The following is a 24,018-nucleotide window of genomic DNA, read 5'->3' as shown; positions in this document are numbered from 1 at the left end:
CTCAACTACACCCATACAACCCTGTTGCTTTCCAAGCTATTGAATAAGTGGATATGAGGACAGAATTTGATTCTAAGCATCCAATTCATTTTTAAAGTAAAAAATCTGTTCACCTGCTCGGTCAACAAATTTCTCACCGTTTTTTCATTATTATTAGGTACTGAGTGAACTGTATAGGATTCCAGAATGCTGAAAAGATCAGAATTGAGTATCCGAGTTTGGCTCCTTTTCATGTTTGCTGGGCTGGGCATTAGCTGGGTTAGGAAATGGCTTGGCTGCATGTCTTTTGAGACGCTCAGCACTGTATTTAGAAGCATGATTTAGGCTAGAGGTCTGAAGTGTTCTGACATCATTTCTCTGCACATTGGAATTTTCCGTCCTTCTCTTCCCCCTTCTCCTTTGCTTTCATTATCTCTCTCCAACCTGCTTCTGCACATTCATTTCTGCTTTAAAAAAACAGCTCCATCTGGAATGGGCGTACTGCCTTTAAGGGGCTAGAAATACTATACTAGGCTCCCAGATTGACAACGAAGATGGTATAAGGATCCTAAAATGAGGATTCCATTTCCTTAAATCATAAGCAGTAAGAGAAGTAAAATATAAATTAATGGATCCTTGCAGCACAGCGACATTGAGCGTTTCTTCAGCAGTAATTTAGCGGGGGACGTAAAGAATATAATTTGCACTGATGTCTTTGAGCAACTCATTGGGGGAGGAGATTCTTGGGGCAGCGGTATGAAGGAGATAAATGGACTCATTCTTGTGAATGATGTTAGTTATTTTAAATCCGTCTGTTCTGTGGAACAGGACAGGAGCTTTCTTCTTTCTGTATGACTCAATTCTTTTCTTCTCCCATGTCAGTGAGTTTCCCTCATTCTGTCTCTTCCCATTCTCCCAGTCACTGTCATTCTGCCTGTTGACTACTCTTCCAGTCACTTACTTTTCAAATCTTGTGGTCTGATTCTCAGGGCCATTAGGCCCTTTGTGCTGCTCCCCACTTCTTTGGAAATGTCAGAGTAGATCCAAACTAAGCTTGCCTACCTGGAGGATGGGTGGTCACAAACTGAATCATATGAACTACTGGTGATTATTGTTATTGTTTGTTTTCACTAGCACCCACAATATGCTAGGCAACCTCCAAACACAGAAGAAGGCCCAGTCCATCTCCAAAGACCTTACAAGATGAAAGGCAAACAGCCAGATGAAGCATAGGGGAGCAGGGCATAATATATAACTAAAGAAATCCAGGTGGTAATTGGCCTTTTTAGGCAAGATGTTATAATAACCCTACAGAATAGAAATGCTGGGGCAGATCCTCAGTTGGTGTAAATTGCCACAGCTCCACTGACTTCCGCTGAACTCTGACAATTACACCAGCCAGTGATGTGCCCAGCTGTATGCAGTGTTCATGTTTAGCCCGAAGGTCTAAAATTGCCTCTCTCTCTCACTTCAGGCCTTATTGGAAATACACCTCTACCCCAATAGAACGCTGTCCTCGGGAGCCAAAAAATCTTACCGCGTTATAGGTGAAACCGCGTGATATCGAACTTGCTTTGATCCGCCGGAGTGCGCAGTCCCGCCCCCCCGGAGCACTGCTTACCGTGTTATATCCGAATTCGTGTTCTATCGGTTTGTGTTATATCGGGGTAGAGGTGTCGTTTTGTTTTGTTTTTTAAATAGGCCTCTTTCACTTATTCATGTTCTTGAGCTTATGGCTGATTCTGAATGTTCCTCACTGTGTTAGCAAATCCAGTGTAATTCTTTTATTTTTATTTTTTATGTTTGTAAAGGAAAAATGATTCACTTATTGGATTATATTAAGTGTGAGAGGTTTAAAGTGCTCACAAAGGATAAAATGGCTGAATTTTATCCACAGGCTATTACCAGCGACAAAAATGATTTAAGTAAAAGAACCTAAAATCATACAATTTAAGAAAAGGGTTGGCAATATGTGGTTTGATTGTAACACATAACAACTCTACTGTGCTATTGATTTTTTTTTTTTTTAGTGTGCCAACAAATACTCAGCAATGTCTGGCTTTTTGCAGAATATTAATGGAAAGTCACTGTGTTGAAATAACTAGTGTTTTTCCAAAGGCCCCTTTTCTTGATATGCCAACAATTTTCCTAATAATGTTCAAGGAGCTTTACTTGAAGTACAATGAATGTTTAAAAAAAAAAGGGAGAGAGAGAAAGCAACAGCAGATCCCACAGAACAAGAACAAAAAGTCAACTCTTTGAAGAGCAGCTCTAACAAAATACCTTCTCCAAAACTCTCCAAAAAACACATTCATCCCTAAGTCCTCTGTTCAGATAGATAGGCCTTTGCAACATAGTTAAAAGCAAAAAACTGGGGCTGTTTCAATCCAAAAGAGAGAGAATTCTGAATTTGCTGCTATATTTCATAAGAGCATGATCAGAAACAAGGAAAAGTTAAGTTAGAAACCTACCCCACCACTCGTTACTTATTTTGGTTTATGCTTTTAACGTAAATGATTGATTCTTGAAATCTGTTGATTCTCCCCAAATCACTTTTAATTATTGCACTCTATTTGCTGCTCCTTAGCAGAATGTTATAAGATGATGATGGTTATTTTGTAACTATGAAATTCCCCAATCCATAGGGAATGGTGCATTTTTATTGGAGTTTCAATCGTAATTATTTATCTAATTATTTTTCTTATTTATCAGCACCATTATCATTATTCAGAAGGTAAGAGTCATAGCTTGGATGATAGTCATGCATCAATACTCCACTTCTACTGGAATATACTTCTGAGGAGATTTATAAATTAAGAAGCATTAGCCCCAGGCTACCATGCTCATTCACTGAAGTAATGAACACTGAGATGCTAATGTATTTCAAATGCTTTTGTAATGTAATGCAGTATGTAAAGATTTAGCTGCATAATTCTCATTGAGTTAACTGATGACATTGAAAACACCCCATTTACAGTTCTCTTGATAGTGAAGAGTAACACAATGAAACAATACCTGCTTGGCTTATTTGTGTAACTGGACCTAATAAAATCACTTACCTGTGTTGCAGGTACTAATTCTAAATCTGATGCTGAATTGGACTCCAAGGCACTTTTGACACTAGTCAGCTCAGACTGCGATCTGTTCTCTGTAGACCTATAAATAACGCATTTACATATTCATTATTGTACACCAAGAAACTATATCTAACAGTTTAATAAATACATCATGACTAATTGGGTTAATTCTGTTAGCTGAGTAGTTTTTAATTGGTGGATACTGATGGTGCACTGACTCGTCTTCCTTCTTGGTTCTGTCCGTTACACATTTCAGCTCCATGCAAACAATGATCAACACAACCTGTCCTCATAGAAGAGATCTGGGATATGATTTGCCATTATACAGGTTAAGCCAATGAAGTTACATTGTCATGGACCTAATATAATGAAGTGGAGAATCAGGCGCACAGCAGTGTTCTCTCTATTTTATAGCAAGGTAAACAGAGGCACAGAAAGCCACTGAGGGAGTCAAAGTGTGAGTAAGGATCAGCACTCCAGAGCACCAGGCTCCCAGTCCCTTATTCAGACCATGCCTGTCTCCCCTTGCCCAGAAACCTAATTTTCTTCCTTTCTAAGTTCTACAAGTGATAATGCAGAAATGAAACACACTGGGCCAAATTCAGCCCTTGTGTCAGTGAGTGAAACTCAAGTGGAAATCTCCGAGCAAAGTTGGCAGTGATGTAAACGGTGGTGTAAAATTGGTGTGGGTGCATGTTTTACCATAAAAGCTCTTTTGATGGAGCTCTAGATGATGAAGATTTTCGTTCTGTAGCTGAATGACCCTTGCCGTTCCTCTCTCCATGAAACTTCACTTCATCCCATTTCTCAAGCTGTGTCTGAATATTTACTGGAAAAAGATGAATCTTTTAGGAAACCTAATTCAGAAAACATTATGTCTACAGCTCCATGTAATGGTGGTGAGGAAACTGCACCTCTCAACCACTAAAATCCTATGATGATTGGAAAGCATATGTTTTAGATGGGGCCCAATCCTTTAGGGCAGTTGAAATTCCTGGGGAAAATTGACATATTCGAGAACCAGCAATAAGTTACCTAAATCTTGATTTTCATCGTCACTAAAATTTTAAGATCCTTCAGGAAATAAGTGGGACTGTGCTTGAACTCAGTTATTTCTAAGGCGGTGATTCTTTCACGGAGTTTGCGGAAGTCACGGATTCCGTGACTTTCCGTGACCTCTGTGACTTCTGCAGCGGCTGGTGTGGCTGAGTTTAGGGCCGCCCAAGCTGCTGGCTCCAGGGCCCGCTGCTTGGGTGCCCTTCAGCTAGCTGCAATGGCCGCTGCTGGAGCGACCTGGGGCCAGCTGCTCTTGCAGTCTCCAGGGCCAGCCACACCAGATGCTGCTGCTCAGGAGGCCCTAGGCAGCTGACTCCGGGGACTGCGCAAGCGGCGGCTGGTGCAGCTGGTCCCGGAGACCGCCCAAACTGTGGCCCTGGGGGCACCTCCAGGGAGTGTCTGAGCAGTGGTCCCCGGGTCTGCCCCGGGGCCAGCTGCATCAGCTGCTGCTCGGGCGGCCCCGGGCAGCTGGCTCCAGGGACTGTGGGAACAGCGGCTGGTGTGGCTGACTCCAGGGGGGGCGCCCAAGCAACAGTCCTGGGGGTGCCCTGGGGACCGCCCAAGCAGCAGCAGTCTCAGGGTGGCTGGACGCCATCTGGAGAACAGTCCCTGGGAGCAGCGGTTGGGGGGCAGTCAACCCCCAGCACTGGAGCAGTGGGGGGCACTGGGGACCCAGAAGTAGAGATTTAGTCATGGGTATTTTTTGGTAAAAGTCATGGACAGGTCACGGACGGTGAATTTTTATTTATTGTCTGAGACCTGTCCATGACTTTTACTAAAAATACCCGTGACTAAATCAGCCTGAGTTATTTCAATGTAAATTATATACATTGGAGGGATTGTGGCAGCTTCTTGGCTGTTTTGGTTATTTTTAACCTGTAGATTGTGGGCCAGATTTTGAAAATCCAGCCTACCTTTAAGCACCTGCAATTTATGGGTACAAATGGTTATGGAGGCAATTAAATCATTTAGTCACACGTCTGAAATGATTTTCAAGTTTATTAAGGTCCTCAGGCATCCAGATAACAACGTGAACTAACCTAGACAAATTACCGGGGTAATAAATAAAAAAACAATAAAATATAAGATTGGAGGCTGAAAGCCTCTTGAACATCAGGGTCTTTTAAAGATCTACCCGGATGGAAAGAAACGCTGTTATCTTCGGACAGATAACATTCCCCTTGTCAATTTTTCTCTTGTGGTTGGAAAGGATTCAGGTTTGGGACAGTTTGGAAGGAAATGACCTGAATTTAACTTTAAAAAAAATCATTATCCTGCCAAATGTTATCCAGTGATGAGATTTTGATAATCTATATGAATACTGTGCTTGGGCCAAGAATGGAACGCTCACTTGCCACTGCTTTTCTGGGACTGATGTGTTTAGGCAAAGTAGGGTGACCAGACAGCAAATGTGAAAAATCTGGACAGGGGGTGAGGGGTAATAGGAGCCTATATAAGAAAAAATCGGGACTGTCCCTATAAAATCGGGACATCTGGTCACTCTAAGGCAAAGCAGTGTGTTACAAGTACAGTAGGCATTTGTAATATTTGCTGATTTTAAAGGAAGGTCTAAAATGGGCCTGGCTGGTTTGAGAGCTGTGTCTTGCTCTAACTTCTAATAATACCCCCAGGTGATGACCTGGTTGTTTTGTAATTAGGATTTTTTTTCTAACTTCTATTCATCGATTTTCAAAACCTTTCTTGAGAGAGTTCAGTGATCCAGGATGCACACTTATGGTTACTCTTTTGCACATACATTGACCCATTACTAGGAGTGGCTTACATTACCCAGCACAGAAGAAGTATTTAAGATAATATTTTTAAAGACACTGTCCTCTTCCTATCCTTTACCAGTATTTAACATGTATTGCTCCAGTCCTTCACCTGAATCCCTTTCCTCTTTAGTGTAATGTCTTTTCCACCGCACACACTAGTCTCTCTGTATATAATCCTGGGAGACCACACCTAGAATTCAATTTTGGCAATTCATTACCAGAAAACAAGAGGGTGGGATTTTCAAAAATATCTAAGTGAGTTAGAGAGTGTTAACTAGGCACCTATCAATAGGAGTTAGGCACCTAACTCATTCAGGTGCTTTGGAAGATCCCACCCAGAGACAATCTGGAAAGAGTTTTGAGAAAGTTGCCCCCCAATGATTTTACTTAAGTTCTGACAGCTTATCTCACAAGAAGCATTGCTCACCATTTATAAGTTATTGGTTTATATTTAATTAAAACTTGGCATTTGTAAGCCTCTCTCTGGTAGCTACCCTCTTGTTGATTAAAAGCGAACATGAAATGTTTAGTGAGAGAGAGTATGCCAGAGATGATAAATTACTTTCAGACCAGCCCAGCTTGGAAATGTATTATCCTAATGGCCGTCTGATCAACATTGCAAAATGAGTTTGTGGACAGAGCCCAGCTCCTAATAGATAAGTGTCCACATCATAAAAGTGACCTCACAATTGACACCGAGGGTATGTCTAAACTGCAATTAAAAACCCGCGGCTGGCCTGTGCCAGCTGACTTGGGCTCGTGGGGCTCAGGCTCAGCGGCTGTTTAATTGCGGTGTAGACATTTGGGCTTGGGTTGGGGACTGGGCTCTAGAACCTGTGAGTTTGGAGGCTGCAGCCTTAGCCTGAATGTCTACACCTGAGTTAAACATCCCCTTATCCTGAGCCCCGCGAACCTGAGTCATCTGGCATGGGTCAGCTGCAGATGTCTAATGGCAGTGTAGACATACCCTGAGTGGCACCTTGGAAAAAGAATGATTGATTTTATTTGCATTTAACAGCTCCCCTCCACTATAAAAACACTTTACCCTCTTACCAAGACATTCCATTGTACGGGCCAGCTTTTCCATTGCCCTGCACCCCGTGTAGTCATTTACACCAGCGTACATCGAGAGTAAAGTGGGTATAAAATGCTACTAAATCACAATTTACTTGCACTATGCAGTGGTGTAACGGTTTACGGAAGGTGCATGGCGATGAGAAGATGGCCCGGGGTGCTATTCTGTGATAGCAGCAAGAAGCAATTGGTAAAGTTAAGCATGGCTGAGTGGCACTGATGAAATAACCAGCTCTTACCTAAATCTAATGATGACTTCTCTGGCGCTCTCCCAATCTGGACCTTCTGCTCAGCATCCACGTTTATAAGGTCTGAGTTGTCTGTCTTCTTTCTGTGGGTTGAAGCCTTTAAGTTTTCACCTCTTGATGCATTCTCTGACTTCTTTGTCTTGCTTTGGGTTTGTAAGACAGGTTCACTCAGATCCAAGAGATCCAGACCGGTTGATAATACTATCAGAGATGCAAAATGTTAGAACTCAGTATTGAGCTCAGTTTTAATTTATTTGATTCGATTTTTCTTTTAAATTTGTTTTAATTGACTAAGGCAAAATTGAGTTAAATTAAACAGATTTGTATTTGACACAGTAGATGTTACATGGTTACTGGGTAAGGACCATGACCAAGATTTTGAAAAGTGACTAGTGATTTTTGGGTGCCTTGTTTTTTTGGATGCTGGTCTTGAGTCACCTTTAAAAGGGCCTGATTTTCAGAAAGGCCCTTTTAAGTTGTTTCAAGTTGGCAGCAGAAATCACTAGTAATTTTTGAAAGTCTTAGCCCAGAGTTTCCCACATGAGCTGGTTGTCCCAGTATTATGCAATTTGGCTCTGAGAGAGGATTAGGACCAGTCTCACCAGTTTAAAGTACTGAAAGCAATTAAAACCCATCTGAGTACCAGCTATTTATGAGATTACTACTGTGTTGTGCTCTATTAGGGAGATGATTATAGACTACATCAGCTTTACCTGACAGCTTGCAATCATTTTGTGTTCAGAGGTAGGTTTTCAAAGACGCATGTGAGGAGTTAGCGGAATGATTCACACTGACTCTAGCCAATCGCTTTGACAACATTCCCTTCACAATTCTCCCAGTGAAAAATAACACTCTGAGACAACCCATGCTTGCCTTACTCATGCAGCTCATCCTAATGAGGTCTCTGGGACTGTTCATATGGGTAAGGCAAGGAGGATTTGGCCCTCCATATTTACAGTGTTTTAGGGAGGATATTTCAAAACAATCTGAGATTCGGATGCTCAGTTCCCACTAAACTTTAACAAGAGATTGGCATAGAAATCCTTTAGGCACCTCTGAAAATATCAGTCTAAAATGTGTTAAATACCGTAATTAGTTTTTTGGACACTGCAAGAAACACACACCAAGCTAAACTGTTAATGATATTCTTATTAAAGGGCCATTGCCAATATACAAATCACAGTTGTCTGAAATTTTTTTTACCTACTCATTGATACAAGTAACACATAAGATTATTTTAACAGACATTAAAAAACATATTTTTCTCTCTTTTCCAGTTTTCTTAGTTGGTTTATTTGACAGCACTCTCTTTATATTCAGTTGCACTGTTTTCCTTTGGAGTCGCTCAATTTCCCCTTGTGTTTATGTGAATCTTCCACATAAGAGGAGAGAGAATTTTTTTTTTCAGAAATAGATAAATGTGATTGTAAAGCAACAAAAACTGGCAGTGGTATTTTGGGGCAGGCATAGCACCTATAATTACTTTACTTTTTTTTTTTAATGAATGCTGCCCCTTTAACTACCTGCAGTACCTACAGTCATTCCTGTAACATATTTGTCTGTGCTAAAAGAAAAACTATTATTCAGTTTCATTTAATTCAACGTTTCATTTTCTATTGAAAGCTGCATACTGCTTGGGTTACACATTAATTAGAACTGAAAATAATTATCCTCAGCTCTAATAAAGGAATTAGGGATTCTAACAGTTTGAGTTTATATGAATTTTAATCTTTCATTTCACTGAAATCTTGAAGCTGCTAATTTTTATGTATTTTCCTGCAATTTAAATTTTTTTAAAAAACTTTTTTTTATCAATTTAACAATTCCATGCAGATAAAATACACCTAACAACTGACATCAGTGCAAAAAGAAATACAACAATAAATCCTCTGTTTGCAGTAGAATAATGGGAAGGGACAGCACCATAAATCACGAAAAAAACAACATATCATGTGAAAGCAGTCCAATATTTTCAAAAAGGTCTCAAAAGATGTTATCTGCAATTATAATTATTTTAATTGTTGACTACTTATTACATATTAAGCACCCTTTACTTTTCTTCAATGTACAAGGATGATACAAGCAGATATATTTCAGATTTCCAAAAGTCCATATGCTAAACTGACTGCATTCAAGGTATCACTTTTAATCCTCTAATTGCACATAATGAATTCCAAGGTTAAAGGAGGAAAGGAATAAACAAACAGCTTCCCAGAAGTTCACCAGGTGCATGAAAGCATGGGTTGATAATTGAAGACACTTATAGTTCCTACAGGTCAGAGTTGCTTCTGGTGTATGTTTTACTGCTGCTGACCAAGGTTCTTTTGTTACACCTGTTAGTTGTCTGTAAATTTTCAGGCATTCCTTGTCTGTTGGCTTTGACACATCGTGGAAGGCAGCTCATATTAGATCAGTTTCCCATTTGTCTCAAAATATTCATTAATTTATAGTCACTACTGTAGCATTCACCACCATGGTTTTCTACTGCATCATACATGGTAACACGGCACCTCCTATTCATACAACGCACTACAAACATTACTATGTTGAAACCTTGGGTGGGGTTTCTGCCTTCTTCTTAACTGCATTTGTTTTTTTAGTAGGGACATTTGTACAAGCATGAGCTTCGATTTGGCTAATGTTTTCTTGAGCATGTGTAAGAAGCAGAAGTGTGGGTCGGCTGGGAAGTCAACATGAATTATGTATGATCATTGTCAATATTTTCAAAGGCATTACAAAGACTTGAATCCCCTTCCTAATATGCAGGATTTCCTGCACAGCTTACTGGGCTTGGAAGGGTTCATATAGCCCAACAGCACATGTTGCAGCGTAGCTTTTTGGGGGGATACCCATGAGATGTAGTCTTAACCAGTGAATTAAGAAAGATTCTTTGTAATTTATTATGTTTGTACATTACCTAGCATAGTAGGGCCCAACCTGGTGGTGTCTTTTCAGTGCTAGAATTTTAAATAATAATCCTGCCTTAATTCTGAACGTCCTTGCTTTTGATGGCTTAGTTTCAGACTCAGCGTTATTTCAGCAACCTTTACAATTCAGTTTTCCAAAGCCCAGGATGAAGTCTTAAGTTGTTGCTTTTTCATCTTCTAAGTCTTGACTCAGTGAATTCGGTTTTGACTTTGAAATTCTAAAAGTATTTGGGGTACGGTGTGTTTGATATCATAACTGAGTAGGGAAGTACCAACTAAGGAAAGGGTGAGGTAATGAAAACAAGAAATATCTTGGAAGAAGCCAAACATTCATTGCTGGTGATTGGTTGAGGGAATCTGCCATGATGAATGAGGACACCTCCATAGTCTTGCAGTGGCCTGCTCTTATGGTGCATTAGTGTAATATCGCTGCCAGTCCTGCTTATGGTGAGCATTTTTTTCCCTCACAGCTCTGAAGCTGTTAAAACATACTGAAGCAAATTGTCAGCCCAGTTAGCATATGAATATATGTACAGTTGTGTGCCTAATCTGTAGGCACAATTGCCCTCATTGCCTTTGAAAATTAGATAACTGCAAACACAAATATATCAGGTACCTGATTTGGACATACAGATGCAGTATTGTGCACACAAATTATGTGCACGTTTCACATGGCAACTGGCAAGTGCCATCTGTCTGAAACTCTTTCTCAATGTGAAAAATTCATTCATAAGTGGAATCCAAAGCAAGATGTATGAACACAAATTAGAATTCTCCACTTGGCCATTCCAATGGCTTGTAACAAGGCAAGCTGTTTTATGAAATATTTATAAAATATAGTAGTTGTGTTGACTACATTGTCCCTCAACTGATTGATTAATTTACTTTGATTAACCTTTATACATTGCAAGTGGCATATTACCTCTGAACATACCACTGAACAGCAACACTAAAATATTAAAAACCAATCCTGCAAGACAGTATACTTTTCTTAATTTTGAGTGCTTTCAGGATTGCCATATCATTTTTATTACTTGCTCTATCTTATTGAAACACAAGGCAACCAAGAAATTTATTACATTCTTTCAATAGCAAAGCCCCTGAGCTCAGCTTCAGGTTTTCTCTTCTTTTCCCAGTGGGAAGGGGATAACATTTTAGTATCTCTTTTTTTCTCCCCAAGTTTTCAGTAAAGCAAGTCTGTACGTAATAAAGAATTAGTGGCAGGAAGACCAGTGTGGTTTTGACAAGCAGAAATGGAGTAATATTTGGCTCATGTTTTTCATAAAGGAACTTTTTTCATTTACAGAAACACCTAATGCTCCATTATGTCCAATAAAGTAGGGAAGTAAAACCCAGTTCTATAATTTAGGTCAGTGTAAATGCCAGGGTAAGAAAAAACTATACAAGAAGCGGTTTCAATGATAATGAGCCTTCGAAACAAACTTGGCAGTAGTAGCACTGGTATTAGAATACTGTTCATCAGGAGTTTTGTCACAATTTAGATGAACATATATATATTTTTGTCATTAACTGAAATTCACTCCAGCCTAGCATAATTGGTGGAGAGATTTTTGTGGGGATGTGATGGCCATGAACTGCTACAGCTTGAACTAGGACAGTAACAGACTCATATCTTCCATTGATCAGACACAGAGGGGGATCTGTAACATACACTCACCAATGGGATTATAAAGGTACTCTGTACTTGGGAAGAATCTTACTTCACAACTGGAATGGCCATATTCATTACACAAGCCCAGTGGTGAAGATTGCATTGTAGACTAAATGAACTTTATAGAAGTAAGATAATATCTAGACAAGGCCATGAACCATTACTTAAGCCTTTATCAAAAACCATTAACTCCAAACTTAGGAAGTTTCGATAAAACAAGAGCTAGATGCAACCCACCCATGGTTAAGTTTTTGCAAAAGAAAAGCCAGGCTGAGGAGTTACCAAACCAAAATCACTTTCCCAGTGGACTAAAATCAGAGCTGCGTATCTCAGCCCCTAACTCTGAAGCTTTGGTATAATTTGAGACCTGGATCCTAACAACCCCAGGTTTAAGTTTTGATTTTACAAAACCAAAGCGTGACCAACAAGGTTTTGCTACTCCCAGATTAATCGATTTGTAATTTACTACAACTCAGTTTTGTAAAAGTAATTAATAATGAATCTTGTTTGATTTAAAAAAAAACTAATATGTTATCTGGCAAAAAGTACAATAAATAAGCTAAAATTAAAATTAATTATCTTCCTTTAATGAGTGATGATAAAGAAAATTAGTTACCAGCTGTATTTGATGTTACTGGTCTGGCAATGGCTTCTGGTTTGGTTTCACAGAGAAAGTCATCAATGGAGGGGCTCAAGAGGGGTCTGCTTTCTTGTTGCTCATTCACCAGCTGGCAACAGAAAAACACAAGGGTCAAAGAACTTTGTTGAGATGTAAAATCTAAAGAAATTAAATTCATCCTTACAACAGAATGTGGCTAGTTTCTGCTTGTGGGAGAAGAGAGACTCCAGTGATTGTCACCTTTTTCTAAGGTACAGGCAGCTTTGGGGTTAAACATAGACTTTTAACGGCTCTTTCTGAACGTCTTAAAATTATGCTCAGATTTCATAAGCCATCTGTCTTGGTAAAGTACCAAGATGGTTCTTCTATAGCAATGGTTACATGCTATTGATTATAGGCCTAATTAATGAATACCTGGTGGCATGAATGCATGAATTTCACTTTTATATCATCTGGGTGGGAATGACCAGTCAATGTTGATTCATTGAGGTGCATGGGAGGCATCCCTTTTCCACTAATAACTCACACATGCAGAACTTTAACACAATTTATATTAGAAAATACGCATTAGCCCCTTCAATGTAACCTGTTACGTGAGACACTTCTGTGGAATGCAAGAACATATGAATGACATAGCGCGAACTCTGTGAAGTTTATGAACTTTTGAATTGGTTTTTGGCTGTGTAGGGATTATAAATCTACTCTGCAGTTTGAACTCTTTGCTCCTGTAATTTTCATTGCATGAGTTTGGTGTTTTTTAAGGAAGATTCAATTCAGATTTTCTGCCAGCTAAAGGCAAACCTGTGGTACTGCACAAATTAGGGATAAAAGAATCCAATTATTGTCCCTGTGCTGCAGTTGACTCTCTGCTGTTCTCTTTGCGGCATCAGGGCCTCTGCAGACACAACTGGGTGCCCTTTTGATGGTATGGTTTGACTTTATTTTATCTTTAAGAATGTTTTTTCCTCTGTTCCTTTTATCTCAGTCTCTTTCTTCCCCATTTTCACCCTTGCTTTCACCCCCCCTTGTTTTCTCCCTCTTCTATTCTCCCTTTTTCAAAAGTTTTTATTAAGTGGCACATGAACCCCACCATATTTTTAACATGAGATAACCTTTCAAGCCCAGGATGTTTGGATGGTTCAGAATTGGCTAAAAGGCATTTTCTCATTCTTGTATGACCTCTGTCAACAGCCGCCCTGAAAGTTAGTGACTATTAGATAATGCATTAAAAACCCTCTGATGTGCGTCAGCACTTACCCGGACAACAGAATCTCAAATTATTAAGAGTAGCAGAACCACTCAGCTTCACCGTTCCTATAAGGCTTGATTCTACACCCCTAAAGTGCTCAGCATTTTGCAAGTCACAGTACTTCACAAAGTGATAGGTTGGAGCTGATGAGATATGGGGGAGCATGCCCATTTCTGTGAAGAGTCGAATTTTCAAAGTGGCCCCCACATGTGAGCATGTATGTTTGGCGTGTGCACCCGCTCATATGCTCAGGATCCTACATTTGTGCACTCAAAGTAGACGTACATAATGAAAAAGGTTAGTGAGATAAGTGCCCAATTTGTGTGTGCCAATGGGTGCATGGGGAAATTTAGATGCTGGTTTGAAGATTTGGCAATAACAGATTCCCATGCACTAGAATCCTGATATTTGTATAGTCAAATTACAAGTGCACCTTACAAGAGAAGTAATCATACGGTTTTCATCAATGTTTTCCAAATTATTCACTCAATGGAATTTAGGGATCAAAGTCTAATGCCACATTCTTCTTTTTTGAACACATATACAAGTAATTTCCTAATTTAGGTGAATGTCTGCACTTGATCTGGAAACTGCATTTATTCCAGATGCTGATCTTTGATCTTCATTACTGCTGGATCTGTCTGTACACATATTTTCTAGAGCTACATTTCTAGCAAATATTGTTAGTGTGTCAGACATGTCTCTACATAACTGCACGTTCCACTTATGTGATTTTAAGTTTACCAGGTATAATATACTCCTAGCCATTTCTAGTGGGGGGGAAACCAGCTTGGATGCTGTGAATATTTTAAGGCTCTCCTTCTTCTTTTTAATGATTTAACAGCCTCCAGAAATCATCTGTCATGATCATCAAGTAGGCCTCTATCCTTTCTTCCCTCTTGCATTTATGGATCCCATTGTAGGATCACCAAGAGCTTTTCTGCAGGGCTTTTGCAATGCTGAAGATCTGTGCCCTAGGAAACAAAAAGCCCAACCAGAAGATTGTCAGAGCTCCCAGGTCAATGGGATCTTCCAAGGTGTATTTATGATATGCTAGGGTTCTCAGAAAAGTCCTATAGAATTTGATAGGAATGAAACTATAGGTTTCTAAAAAATCTATAGGATTTAATAGTAAATGCTAATATTTCTGTAATTTTTTTAACCATCCTATAGAATAGGATTATAATACACCATTAAATTATATAGGATGGTTTAAAAATGTTATTACATTCTCTGGAACTTTACCTTTAAGGGAAATATGGAAGTTGGGGATTAAGGAAGGGGATATTGAGAGTCATGGGAATGGAGACAGTCAAAATTGCCAGTTGGGAGGGGCATAGGTTGATAGGAGAGGAGCTTAATGCTGAGGAGTTGGGAAGGAAGGATGGCAGTGGAAATTTGGGGAAGCAGCTATGGCAATGTTGAGAATCAGAATGGGGAGAAAAGAGAGGATTCTAATCCAAATGGATCCGAGTCTCTCAAAAGGTTCAGGTGTGGTTTGGGGACGATTAAGAGTTGAGACATATTGTTCCCTCCCCCCCCCCCACAGTTGGCTGGTTCCCACATTCCAAGTCATTTCTTTGTTATTCTTACAACAAGGCAACTGTCATTCACTAGGATGATATTAGTGATGTGATGGAGGGGCAGCTCAGAAGCTCCTTGTTAAAATTCTGCTACCAAAATGAAGGAAAACTGAGGATTATCTCTCCTACCCCTGTCCTCTGCAATTAGTATATTTCCAGCAAATGCACTTGATCTAACTGTTTGCCAAGTTGTGTTGCCTCTCTCCTGAGTTTTGGGCATTTTTGTTTAGTTGGAAAAACAAATAGGTCCCTCATCTTTTTGCTCTTTCCCTCTGTGACACATACACTGATTTCCTTAAGGGTTAAAATCTTGTGGGAGCTTCTTATAATAAAGATTGCTCACTGGATCAACCCTCAACTGAAAGATCTGGGCTCAAAACAGTCTAGCTAACACAACCATGATAAGTGTCTACTAATTCTTGCAGCTTAATAAACACAGACTACGTATGGCCCAGTAATACAACATATCAGCAACACAGCAATTATTTAGCAGTGGGGAAGTTATTTCATGACATATCAGACTCTTCAATTATAAGGAATCCCACATGCTGACTCTTTTGCCCTTGATAAGCTGGTATAGGAATAGACTTCTGACTACACTGAGAAGTATGCCATGCAATTTGGTAAGGCCCCCTCTCTCACATCTTGTTTATATAATTTGCATTCCATTGCTGCCACATGTGTTGGGCCAAATTCATGCCTGATCTAATTCCACTGACTTCAGAGTTACACCAGTGTTCTGAAACATTCATATCCATAGTTTAGTATTAATGATGATTTATGGTTCACAGGCACCTTCCATCGAGGCTCTCAGAATACTTTAAAACATTAATGAACAAAGCCTCATAACACCACTGAGGTAGAGCTAGAGAAGTATTGCCCCTACAATATATATATGAGAAAAGTGAGGAAAAGAGAAATTGAGTGAGTTGACCAAGGTCATGCAATAATTTATGTGGCAGAACTGGAAGTATAACCAGATCTTCTGAATTCCATTCCTATGCTTTAACTACTAGACAACATACTCTTATTATACTGTAGTATTATAGGATAATAGGGGACAGTATAATACGCTCCAGTATTAGGTATTTGCCAGTAATGCAAAAACTACATTTATAGAGCGGTGTGTAATCATTAATTGATTTATGAATCCCAACTCAACTAGTGGGTGCCACAAATTCAGTGCCCTGACAGCTACATTTTGCTTTCCAAAATCTCATTTAATTGAAACATAGTCTCAATTGAAAGATGTCTATAAACTTGTCTAGTATGCTACTTCCTTATTGACTTCACATCTGAGGAGGCTCCACAATAACATAAAATATTCCTTCTAAATTGAAATGAATTTCATGCACATTTATCTGACTTATGCTATCAGACACCAGACTAGAAAAACTTGTGTTTTTCCCCCACAAGGAATTCTTTTCTCCAAAACGTGCTTGCTTTTGTTATTCCACTGTCATAATCATGACTGAGGGTTTGGGTATTCATATTTTTGGGAAGGTAGTGGGTGGTACAAGTATCTGTCTGGAGGCAGACATCAGCCCCTCTAATGTACTGTATAACTCACTTATCTTTAGCTCTGATCCGAGATGAGAAATTAGTCCTTTATAAAGAGAGTCTAGGTTCCTGATGTGGCGCTTTTGCCTTTCTTTGTCCCATTTTGTACTGGCAACTGTATATGCCCCCATTCAGTATACAACATATGCAGTTTCATAGTGCACAGATGAATCCACTGATTTCCATGTTACGACTCGCTATCATTCACCACATTCAGATACTCTTGCCAATCTTGCTATACTAACTGCCATAATGTCCAGCAGGACTCTGGCTTGTGGGGCTTGGAGAACTGCTATGGTTTGTGCCATCATTCCCAGCTGCAAGTGTACGGTAATATTTTATATAGCTACCAAGTGCTTTTATTGAATTTACTGGTTTTCTGTCACTTGTCAAGGAGCGATAGTGCTCCTTGAGTCTAGACTCTCTCGCTTCCTGACTTCCTATATTTTCCCCTCTGATCACTTTCTTCACCCTTAACTTCAGCTTTACTCTCTCTGACACAGGGACAACTTGGTGCCACCTGGCAGAGGGCATGGGGTGCATAGGCTTGTACAGGGATCCCTTGGGTTAGATATATGCATAATAGTTCACCAAAGGGTGGTATGTCAAGTCTCTACCGAGAGCCAGTAGCCCACTTGTCATCGTAATCATTGCAAAATGTGTATGCAGGTAATATTTAAGAGTTGTGTCTCTATACTGATATAGGCTCTTAAGGTCTTGGAGTTGACAGGTCACCAGGAGGTGATGTACTTCAGAAAAATTCCTTTTATCTATCTCCCTGTCTGCCCGTTTGTGTATTGTATGTCTCACAATGTATGCCTATTTGCAAAGTTAGCCAAGGCTAAATAAGAGACTGTGAAGTCTACGAGAAAGGAAATCTACAGGATGAAACAAACAGTAGGAGGTGATCTGTTTATGAATAAAGACATACATCTGGTATATCTTGGGGTTCAAGAAAACACACAGGATCCTTCACTTAGGAGGCAACTGACACTTGCTTGTCTCATTAAAAGAGTGTCACAGCCAACCTGTAAAGCATAGCAAGAATTTTGGGTAAGCAATATTCTAATGTCTGCTAGAGTATCTGCTTAATTAAGTTTAGGCTCCTGAATGCATATTATAATTTTTTTATATGTTACCATTTGTTTCCAATACTTCTACTTGCTACTACTTGAATCTCTGTTTTGTTAAATAAACAAATACATTTATAGTGAACCTAACTATAAGTGCTGTGTGTTAAGTGGAGCAGTGACCTGAGGCGGAACTGGTAAGCTGTGTTTCTTTGGAAGCAGTGAATCTGGAAACAGTGAATCTGTGAATACTGCAAGTGTCGTGTGGACCAGGTGGATGCTTGGAGGGCCCGAGGGTTGAGGTGTGCCAAACTGCAGAGTAACAGTGGGGTCTGAGATTCTTATAGGAGAGTGCTTGTGTTGCCAGTGGCGGGTGGAGCTGAGGAACTGACTGATGGCAGGCACAGACAAGGCTTCCTCGTGCTCAGGGCAGGCAGCAGTGAGGTGTCTCTCAACCCTGGGAAGTGACACACTCTCCTTGTACCATATTTCCCTGCAATTACTCCTCCCTGCCAACGGGAGCTGCTTTGGGCTGCGGTTACAAGAGCAGCCAGGCGGCCCCTCGGCCTCCACCCTGACTGCTCTGGCCCACACTCCTGCTCGCTTGCAGCCTGCGTGGCACTCTGAGCTGTGGTGAGGGCGGGCTGAGGAGCAAGAGGATGCACTGGCCGCCTCAGTGCCGTGCCACCAGGGTAGGTGTGAGGCCAGTGGAGGGTGACAGGGTGGGGTTGAGGGCTGGGATGGGGCTCAGGGGGAACCGGGTCTAGTGACAATGGGCAGGGGTTGAAAGGATGGATAGGATGGGGTCAGAGGCTAAACTGGGTGGGATAGGACCTGACCATGGCTAGCTGAATGGAGAGGGGGGCTAATGTGGAGGAGGGGCAGGACAAGGGACTTTGCCGTAACTCTCTCACCTAACGCTAGCCACCACCAGGCTCCCTCACTCACCCAGAGAACCCCCAGGCTGCTCTAGGCTCTACCCCCACCACCAATCCTGGCTTTTCCATCCACACTCAACCACATCTCTCTCACCTTGTAGTGGTGCCCAGCCCAGATTCACTCCAGTACTCCTGCCTGGACTGCTCCAGCTCTCCCACTCCCAACAAAGCCCCCTCCACAGGCCCATCCCATCCTGTAAAGACACCCCCTTAGATACACATTCCACTATCCCCCGCCACGCTCCATCCTTCCCAGCAAGCTCCCTGCAGGCTCCTCCAGTTACTCCTGGCTCCTCCCCAAACCCAGGGAATACTGGCTGTCACCACTCCTGGGGACCTCATGAGGGGAATTGGTGAAGCATCATCACTGACTGGAAATGTCACATACTGAGCTATATAAAACTGGCAGCTATGCTGCCCTCTAAAAATATTCCCAGTTTTGTTCTTTCTGTAGCCTTTGGTTCTTGCTTTTGATATAGGATCCTCTTGTGAGTCTAGTGGCATCAGACTTATATTGTACAGTGCCTGATGAGAATGTAAAGGTGGCAGGATCTTGTATATCAAAACAATTGGCTGTGCCTTGCTGACAACGTACAGTTTACTGAAACTGCAATAAAAAGAGTTTTAAAACATCCAGGCAGCAACCAATCAAAAATATAGGTATAATAAGGTCCTGCTTGTTGAGGAAATGCTCAAATCTGAGAGTGCCAGAAGGCCTGTAGGTAGATGAACCCAGGGAATTTCCCATATCCACAGGTAAATTACCAGTGTGAAGACCAGCTTCTTATCAATAGTCAGACGTTTGCAGGTAAAAATGACATTTAGCCTGCACAATCTGCCTTTGGATCAATGGCTACTACTATCTTATTTACCTTGTTCCCAAAACAACCAGAATTACATCACAGGTGAAATGGTGGCCACCAATAATTTAGAGCTGACAGCAGATAGGTGTGTGTGTGTGTGTGTTTAGGATTCCAACAGATACAATAATGGGCATTTAAATTCACATGTCTAATGTAGTGTGTAACGCATCTACTGTGCAAAGGTATTTTGTTTCCGCTCTACAGTATCTCCTAACTCTTTCTTCTTTTCCAGACCTTGAAACTTTTATATTCAAAGTCAATGTGCAGTGACAGTGAGTTGTCGGTTATGTTATAATCTTTAAATGTTGAGATGTGTCCCCTTTCTAGTTATATTGGCCATTTGCTTTAGATTCTTTCTACAGTGGAGTTTTTTTCTTCCAGATGAATAGATGCGTTCTGCTTCCTTTCAAACTGTTTTATATCAATATGAATTACACATTCTTTCATTTCTTCTCTTTTTATTCAGTGCTGTGTCTTAATTGCAGAGCTTTGCATTTTCCGTAGAAGAAATCAAAACTCCGGAGGAGGTGGTTTTCTTCTTTATAATGAGTTTATACAGCCCAGAGAACATTTACTGAAATATCCGGTACATTTCTTTGGGAACTCTTAACTATGCTGTTGACAAAGACCAAGTGCTTTCTTTGTTTGCACCATGTACCTTTCTTCAAACCTTCCGGTACTCACTTATCTAAACTCAGCATAGATGAAGCCAGCTTCCTTTCATAGTTCCTTTAATTTCCTAAGCTATTGGAGCTTATTTCTTATGCCAGCAATCGTGTTTAGAACCTATGTTTGTAAACTTTACATTACAACTATTCTGTTTGGAGACCACCCTCATTAAAGGAGATGAGTAGCTTTGTGGATTAGAGCAGGGGTTCTCATACGTTTTCATAGCCTGAACCACATTAAATAGAGATCAATTCCCCTCCCATTCGCAACTGCACAGATTTACCCCTTCCCTTTAGTAATTCTAGAGCAGCCCAGAGGCAATTACAGCAATTCCTTACAAAATATTAGGGAAGTATTTAATTTATTTAGACTCTTTTGATGTGACTCAGCAGCTGAAAATGTGAGATCCAGCACCATGGGGCCAGCCAGCTTTCTACAAACCACCAGCAAATGCTCAGTGGCTCACCAGTGGTACACGGATGAGTTTGAGAACCTTTGTGCTAGAGGCTTATATATTTCTACGGACTATCTCAGATGGACAGGAGATATAATCGCATCTCAATTTGGAGGAATGATACACTGGCACTGGAGAATTTTTCTTGGAGCTAATCCTCCTACTCTTCAGCCTAAAGGTCCATGTTATGTCTAACCACCGAATCAGTATGAAGAATGTGAAGATGGAGAAGAGAGGACTAAACCGTGGCAAAAATACCTTGTCCTATTGTAGAATGTACCTTTTTGTAAAGAACAGACAATACTGGCCAATCTTCAGCTGTGCTGAAAACTCTCGAAAGTCAAGGTCCCAAATAACAAAAATCTCTTTAAACCATACCCTTGCAGTATTTTGGCTGTGCAAATGTATGGATATAAGAGAGACTGTCCACTCGTAGTATTTACATACATGGGTTTAGTTACATTTTTAGAAGCTAAAGAGATATTTATTCACTTCTATTTTTGTTTATACACACACACCAAAGCAGTTGATAGTTTGTGGGCACATTAAGCCTAATGACACAGCTAAATATCCATACAGGATGTCTTTGAAACAAGTAGTTTGTGTCTAAACACTACAACAACCTTGCAGCTCATCAAAGGATAGACTGTTTTTCCTACCAAAAAAACTGTTTTCCTGTAAATCTTTTTCTAAAACAATTACATTTCCTTAATTTCTATTTTCTGCAAATTAGAGTATATACTAAGGCTACTTTACACTGCTCTGGCTGTATAAAATCACCTTAAAATGGATGCAAATTATACCGCTTTAAGACCACTGAACACAGCCTGAGTGGCGTAAAGGGGCTTTGATGTAAATGAAAATCTGGCATATGTTGCTTAGGGAGCCCTTGCGGCAAAAAAGCACAGTTAATATAGTCTTAATTGAAATCTGATTCAACAATTGTCATTGTCTCAGAATTGTCTATGGAATGGATCATCTCATCCGCTCTACTTTTTGCAGTGCAGGGTCAGAAAGAAGCCGAGGAGCTCAGTTCACCATTTCCCTGAACCTTGTGTAGTCAGTTACACCAGTGAAAAGTGGGTGGTAAACACTACTGTTCTGATTTGGGGCCATTTTACACCCATTTTTCACTGTGGTCTGGTGTAAATAACTACACAAGGTACAGACTGGCAGTGAATCTAGCCCATGGATGTTATGCTTCCATGGGGAATGAGATGCCATAGAAATAACAAAAGGGTCCAGTTCCTCCATCTGAATATCACTGTTTACAGTGGATGCCATGAAATCGTAGGGCTTTCAGGACCTGACCCAAAGCCTATTGAAATCACTGAGAGCCTTTCCATTGACTCCAATGTGCCTTGCATCAAGCCCTCATTGCAGATGTCACAGAGATTCGTAACCCTACCAAAGTTCAGGAATATTAGGATACAGTTTTTTTTTTTTTTTAATTCAGGTTTATTTGCAACTGTGGGGTTTATTTTGGAGAAGTAAGGAGGCTGGTCTGTGTAGCAGACTGCACATTAATTTGAAGTCTTTGTGTTATGGAGTCAACATTCATAGATTTCCAGCTGTTGTAATGCTCTAAAAGGCTGCAGATTTTTTTTCTTCTGGATCTTTCACAATGTTGCTAATACTGCAAGTGCATTCCTTAAACACAGGCACTTTTATCCTGTACTCATTCTAGCCCATATTCAGTATTTATAATCATGTACCTATCACTATAATTTCACCATTGGTGGAATAGCTGGTTCCTTCCTCCACCTGCAGGGCTGGAGTAGCCCCCACAGCATAGGGGCTGGAACTAAGGGTGCTGGGGGTGCTGACATACCCCGTAGCTTGAAGTGGTTTCCATTACATACAGCGTTTACAGTTTTGTTCAATGGCTTTCAGCACCCCCGCTATAAAAATTGTGGGGCAGGGGGCCTGGAACAGTGTGGTCCTAAAAAAAAAAAAAAAAAAAAAAAAAAAGACAGGTCTTGTTTAAATTGGTTTCTATAATAATGTAATAGCATCTATAGAAATTACTATGTACTTTTGGGGGAGGTCTAGGTTGGATATTAGGAAACACTACTTCACTAGGAGGGTGGTGAAGCACTGGAATGCGTTACCTAGGGTGATGGTGAAATCTCCTTCCTTGGAGGTTTTTAAGGCCCGGCTTGACAAAGCCCTGGCTGGGATGATTTAGTTGGGGATTGGTCCTGCTTTGAGCAGGGGGTTGGACTAGATGACCTCCTGAGGTCTCTTCCAGCCCTGATATTCTATGATTCTATGATTCTACTGTAAAAACCCATTGGGCTTGATTTTCCATTTTCTTGCGCCTTGTGTTGTCATCTACACCTGAGCAAAGTGAGTGTAAAGTCTGGCATTTATAAAAATGTTGACCACAGAATGAATAGAGACTATCCTTTTTATGGGTTTTCTTTTTAACCATCCTATAGAATTCTATAGCAGGAATATACTTTTCTGTTAAATTTTGTAGGGTTGTCATAGAAACTGATGGAAGGTTTGTCATTTTCTATTAAATTGTACAGACCTTCTCCATAGGGGGTATGGCTTTGCACAGGTATTGGCACTGGAAATGGTCATATGGCTAACTTGAAAGTTCTCTGTGGGTCTTGCTAGTTGCACCATGCAACTCAGGTGACCTGTAGCACAATGCAAATAGCAAGTTAGAAATAAGAAATACTCAAAGCAATAGCCATCATAAATAGTTTGCAATATCCCAGAGACTGAATTATGTTTGCATAAAGTATTTATTTAAAATAAATCAACAACCAAATCTGTAAAAATTGATTCCTATTCACAGATAATTCATGAACAGAAAAAGGGGCTAAATTAATCTAATATATTATTTGCTGCATATAGCTTTCTCAGATCTTTTTATGACCATAGAATAATAGCCAGGACATTTTTAAACGTAATTATATTGTTTCATATCATTCTATTTTTATCTCTTCCTTTTTTGTTAAATGGAGTCCCATACAAAGATATATTATAAATGATTTTAAACTCTCATTATTTCCCTTGGTAATGTACAATTAAGTTATGTGACAGAAAAGTCTGTTTAATTTGTGATGGAAAAGTCTGTTTAACTTTAGGCAGGCAGCCAATTTATGAGTTTTAAACGATGTTGTCAAGGCAACATTTTTTTATTATTCTCATGAGAATGTTCGTGCTGAAATCATACAAACTTGTCTAAAAA

The 24,018-nt window shown here is 40.2% G+C and overlaps 1 protein-coding gene across 4 annotated transcripts in view; it reads right to left on the bottom strand.

The window, feature by feature from the left end:
• Positions 1 to 24,018, bottom strand: part of PEX5L (peroxisomal biogenesis factor 5 like) — a 164,551-nt gene that overhangs the window by 36,518 nt on the left and 104,015 nt on the right. For all 4 annotated transcript variants that reach the window (XM_005285966.5, XM_065557707.1, XM_065557708.1 and 1 more), the window contains 4 exons: positions 12,425 to 12,536; positions 7,201 to 7,410; positions 3,759 to 3,885; positions 3,039 to 3,135 (listed from right to left, as the gene is read on the bottom strand). In XM_005285966.5, the coding sequence (XP_005286023.1) occupies positions 3,039 to 3,135; positions 3,759 to 3,885; positions 7,201 to 7,410; positions 12,425 to 12,536 (546 nt within the window). The remainder of the gene's footprint in view (positions 1 to 3,038; positions 3,136 to 3,758; positions 3,886 to 7,200; positions 7,411 to 12,424; positions 12,537 to 24,018) is intronic.

Source organism: Chrysemys picta, chromosome 9, assembly GCF_011386835.1.
Source record: "Chrysemys picta bellii isolate R12L10 chromosome 9, ASM1138683v2, whole genome shotgun sequence".
Classification (NCBI taxonomy): Eukaryota; Metazoa; Chordata; order Testudines; family Emydidae; genus Chrysemys; species Chrysemys picta.
The sequence above is the reverse complement of the archived record's forward strand: the minus strand, read 5'-3'. Positions and strand labels throughout refer to the sequence as shown.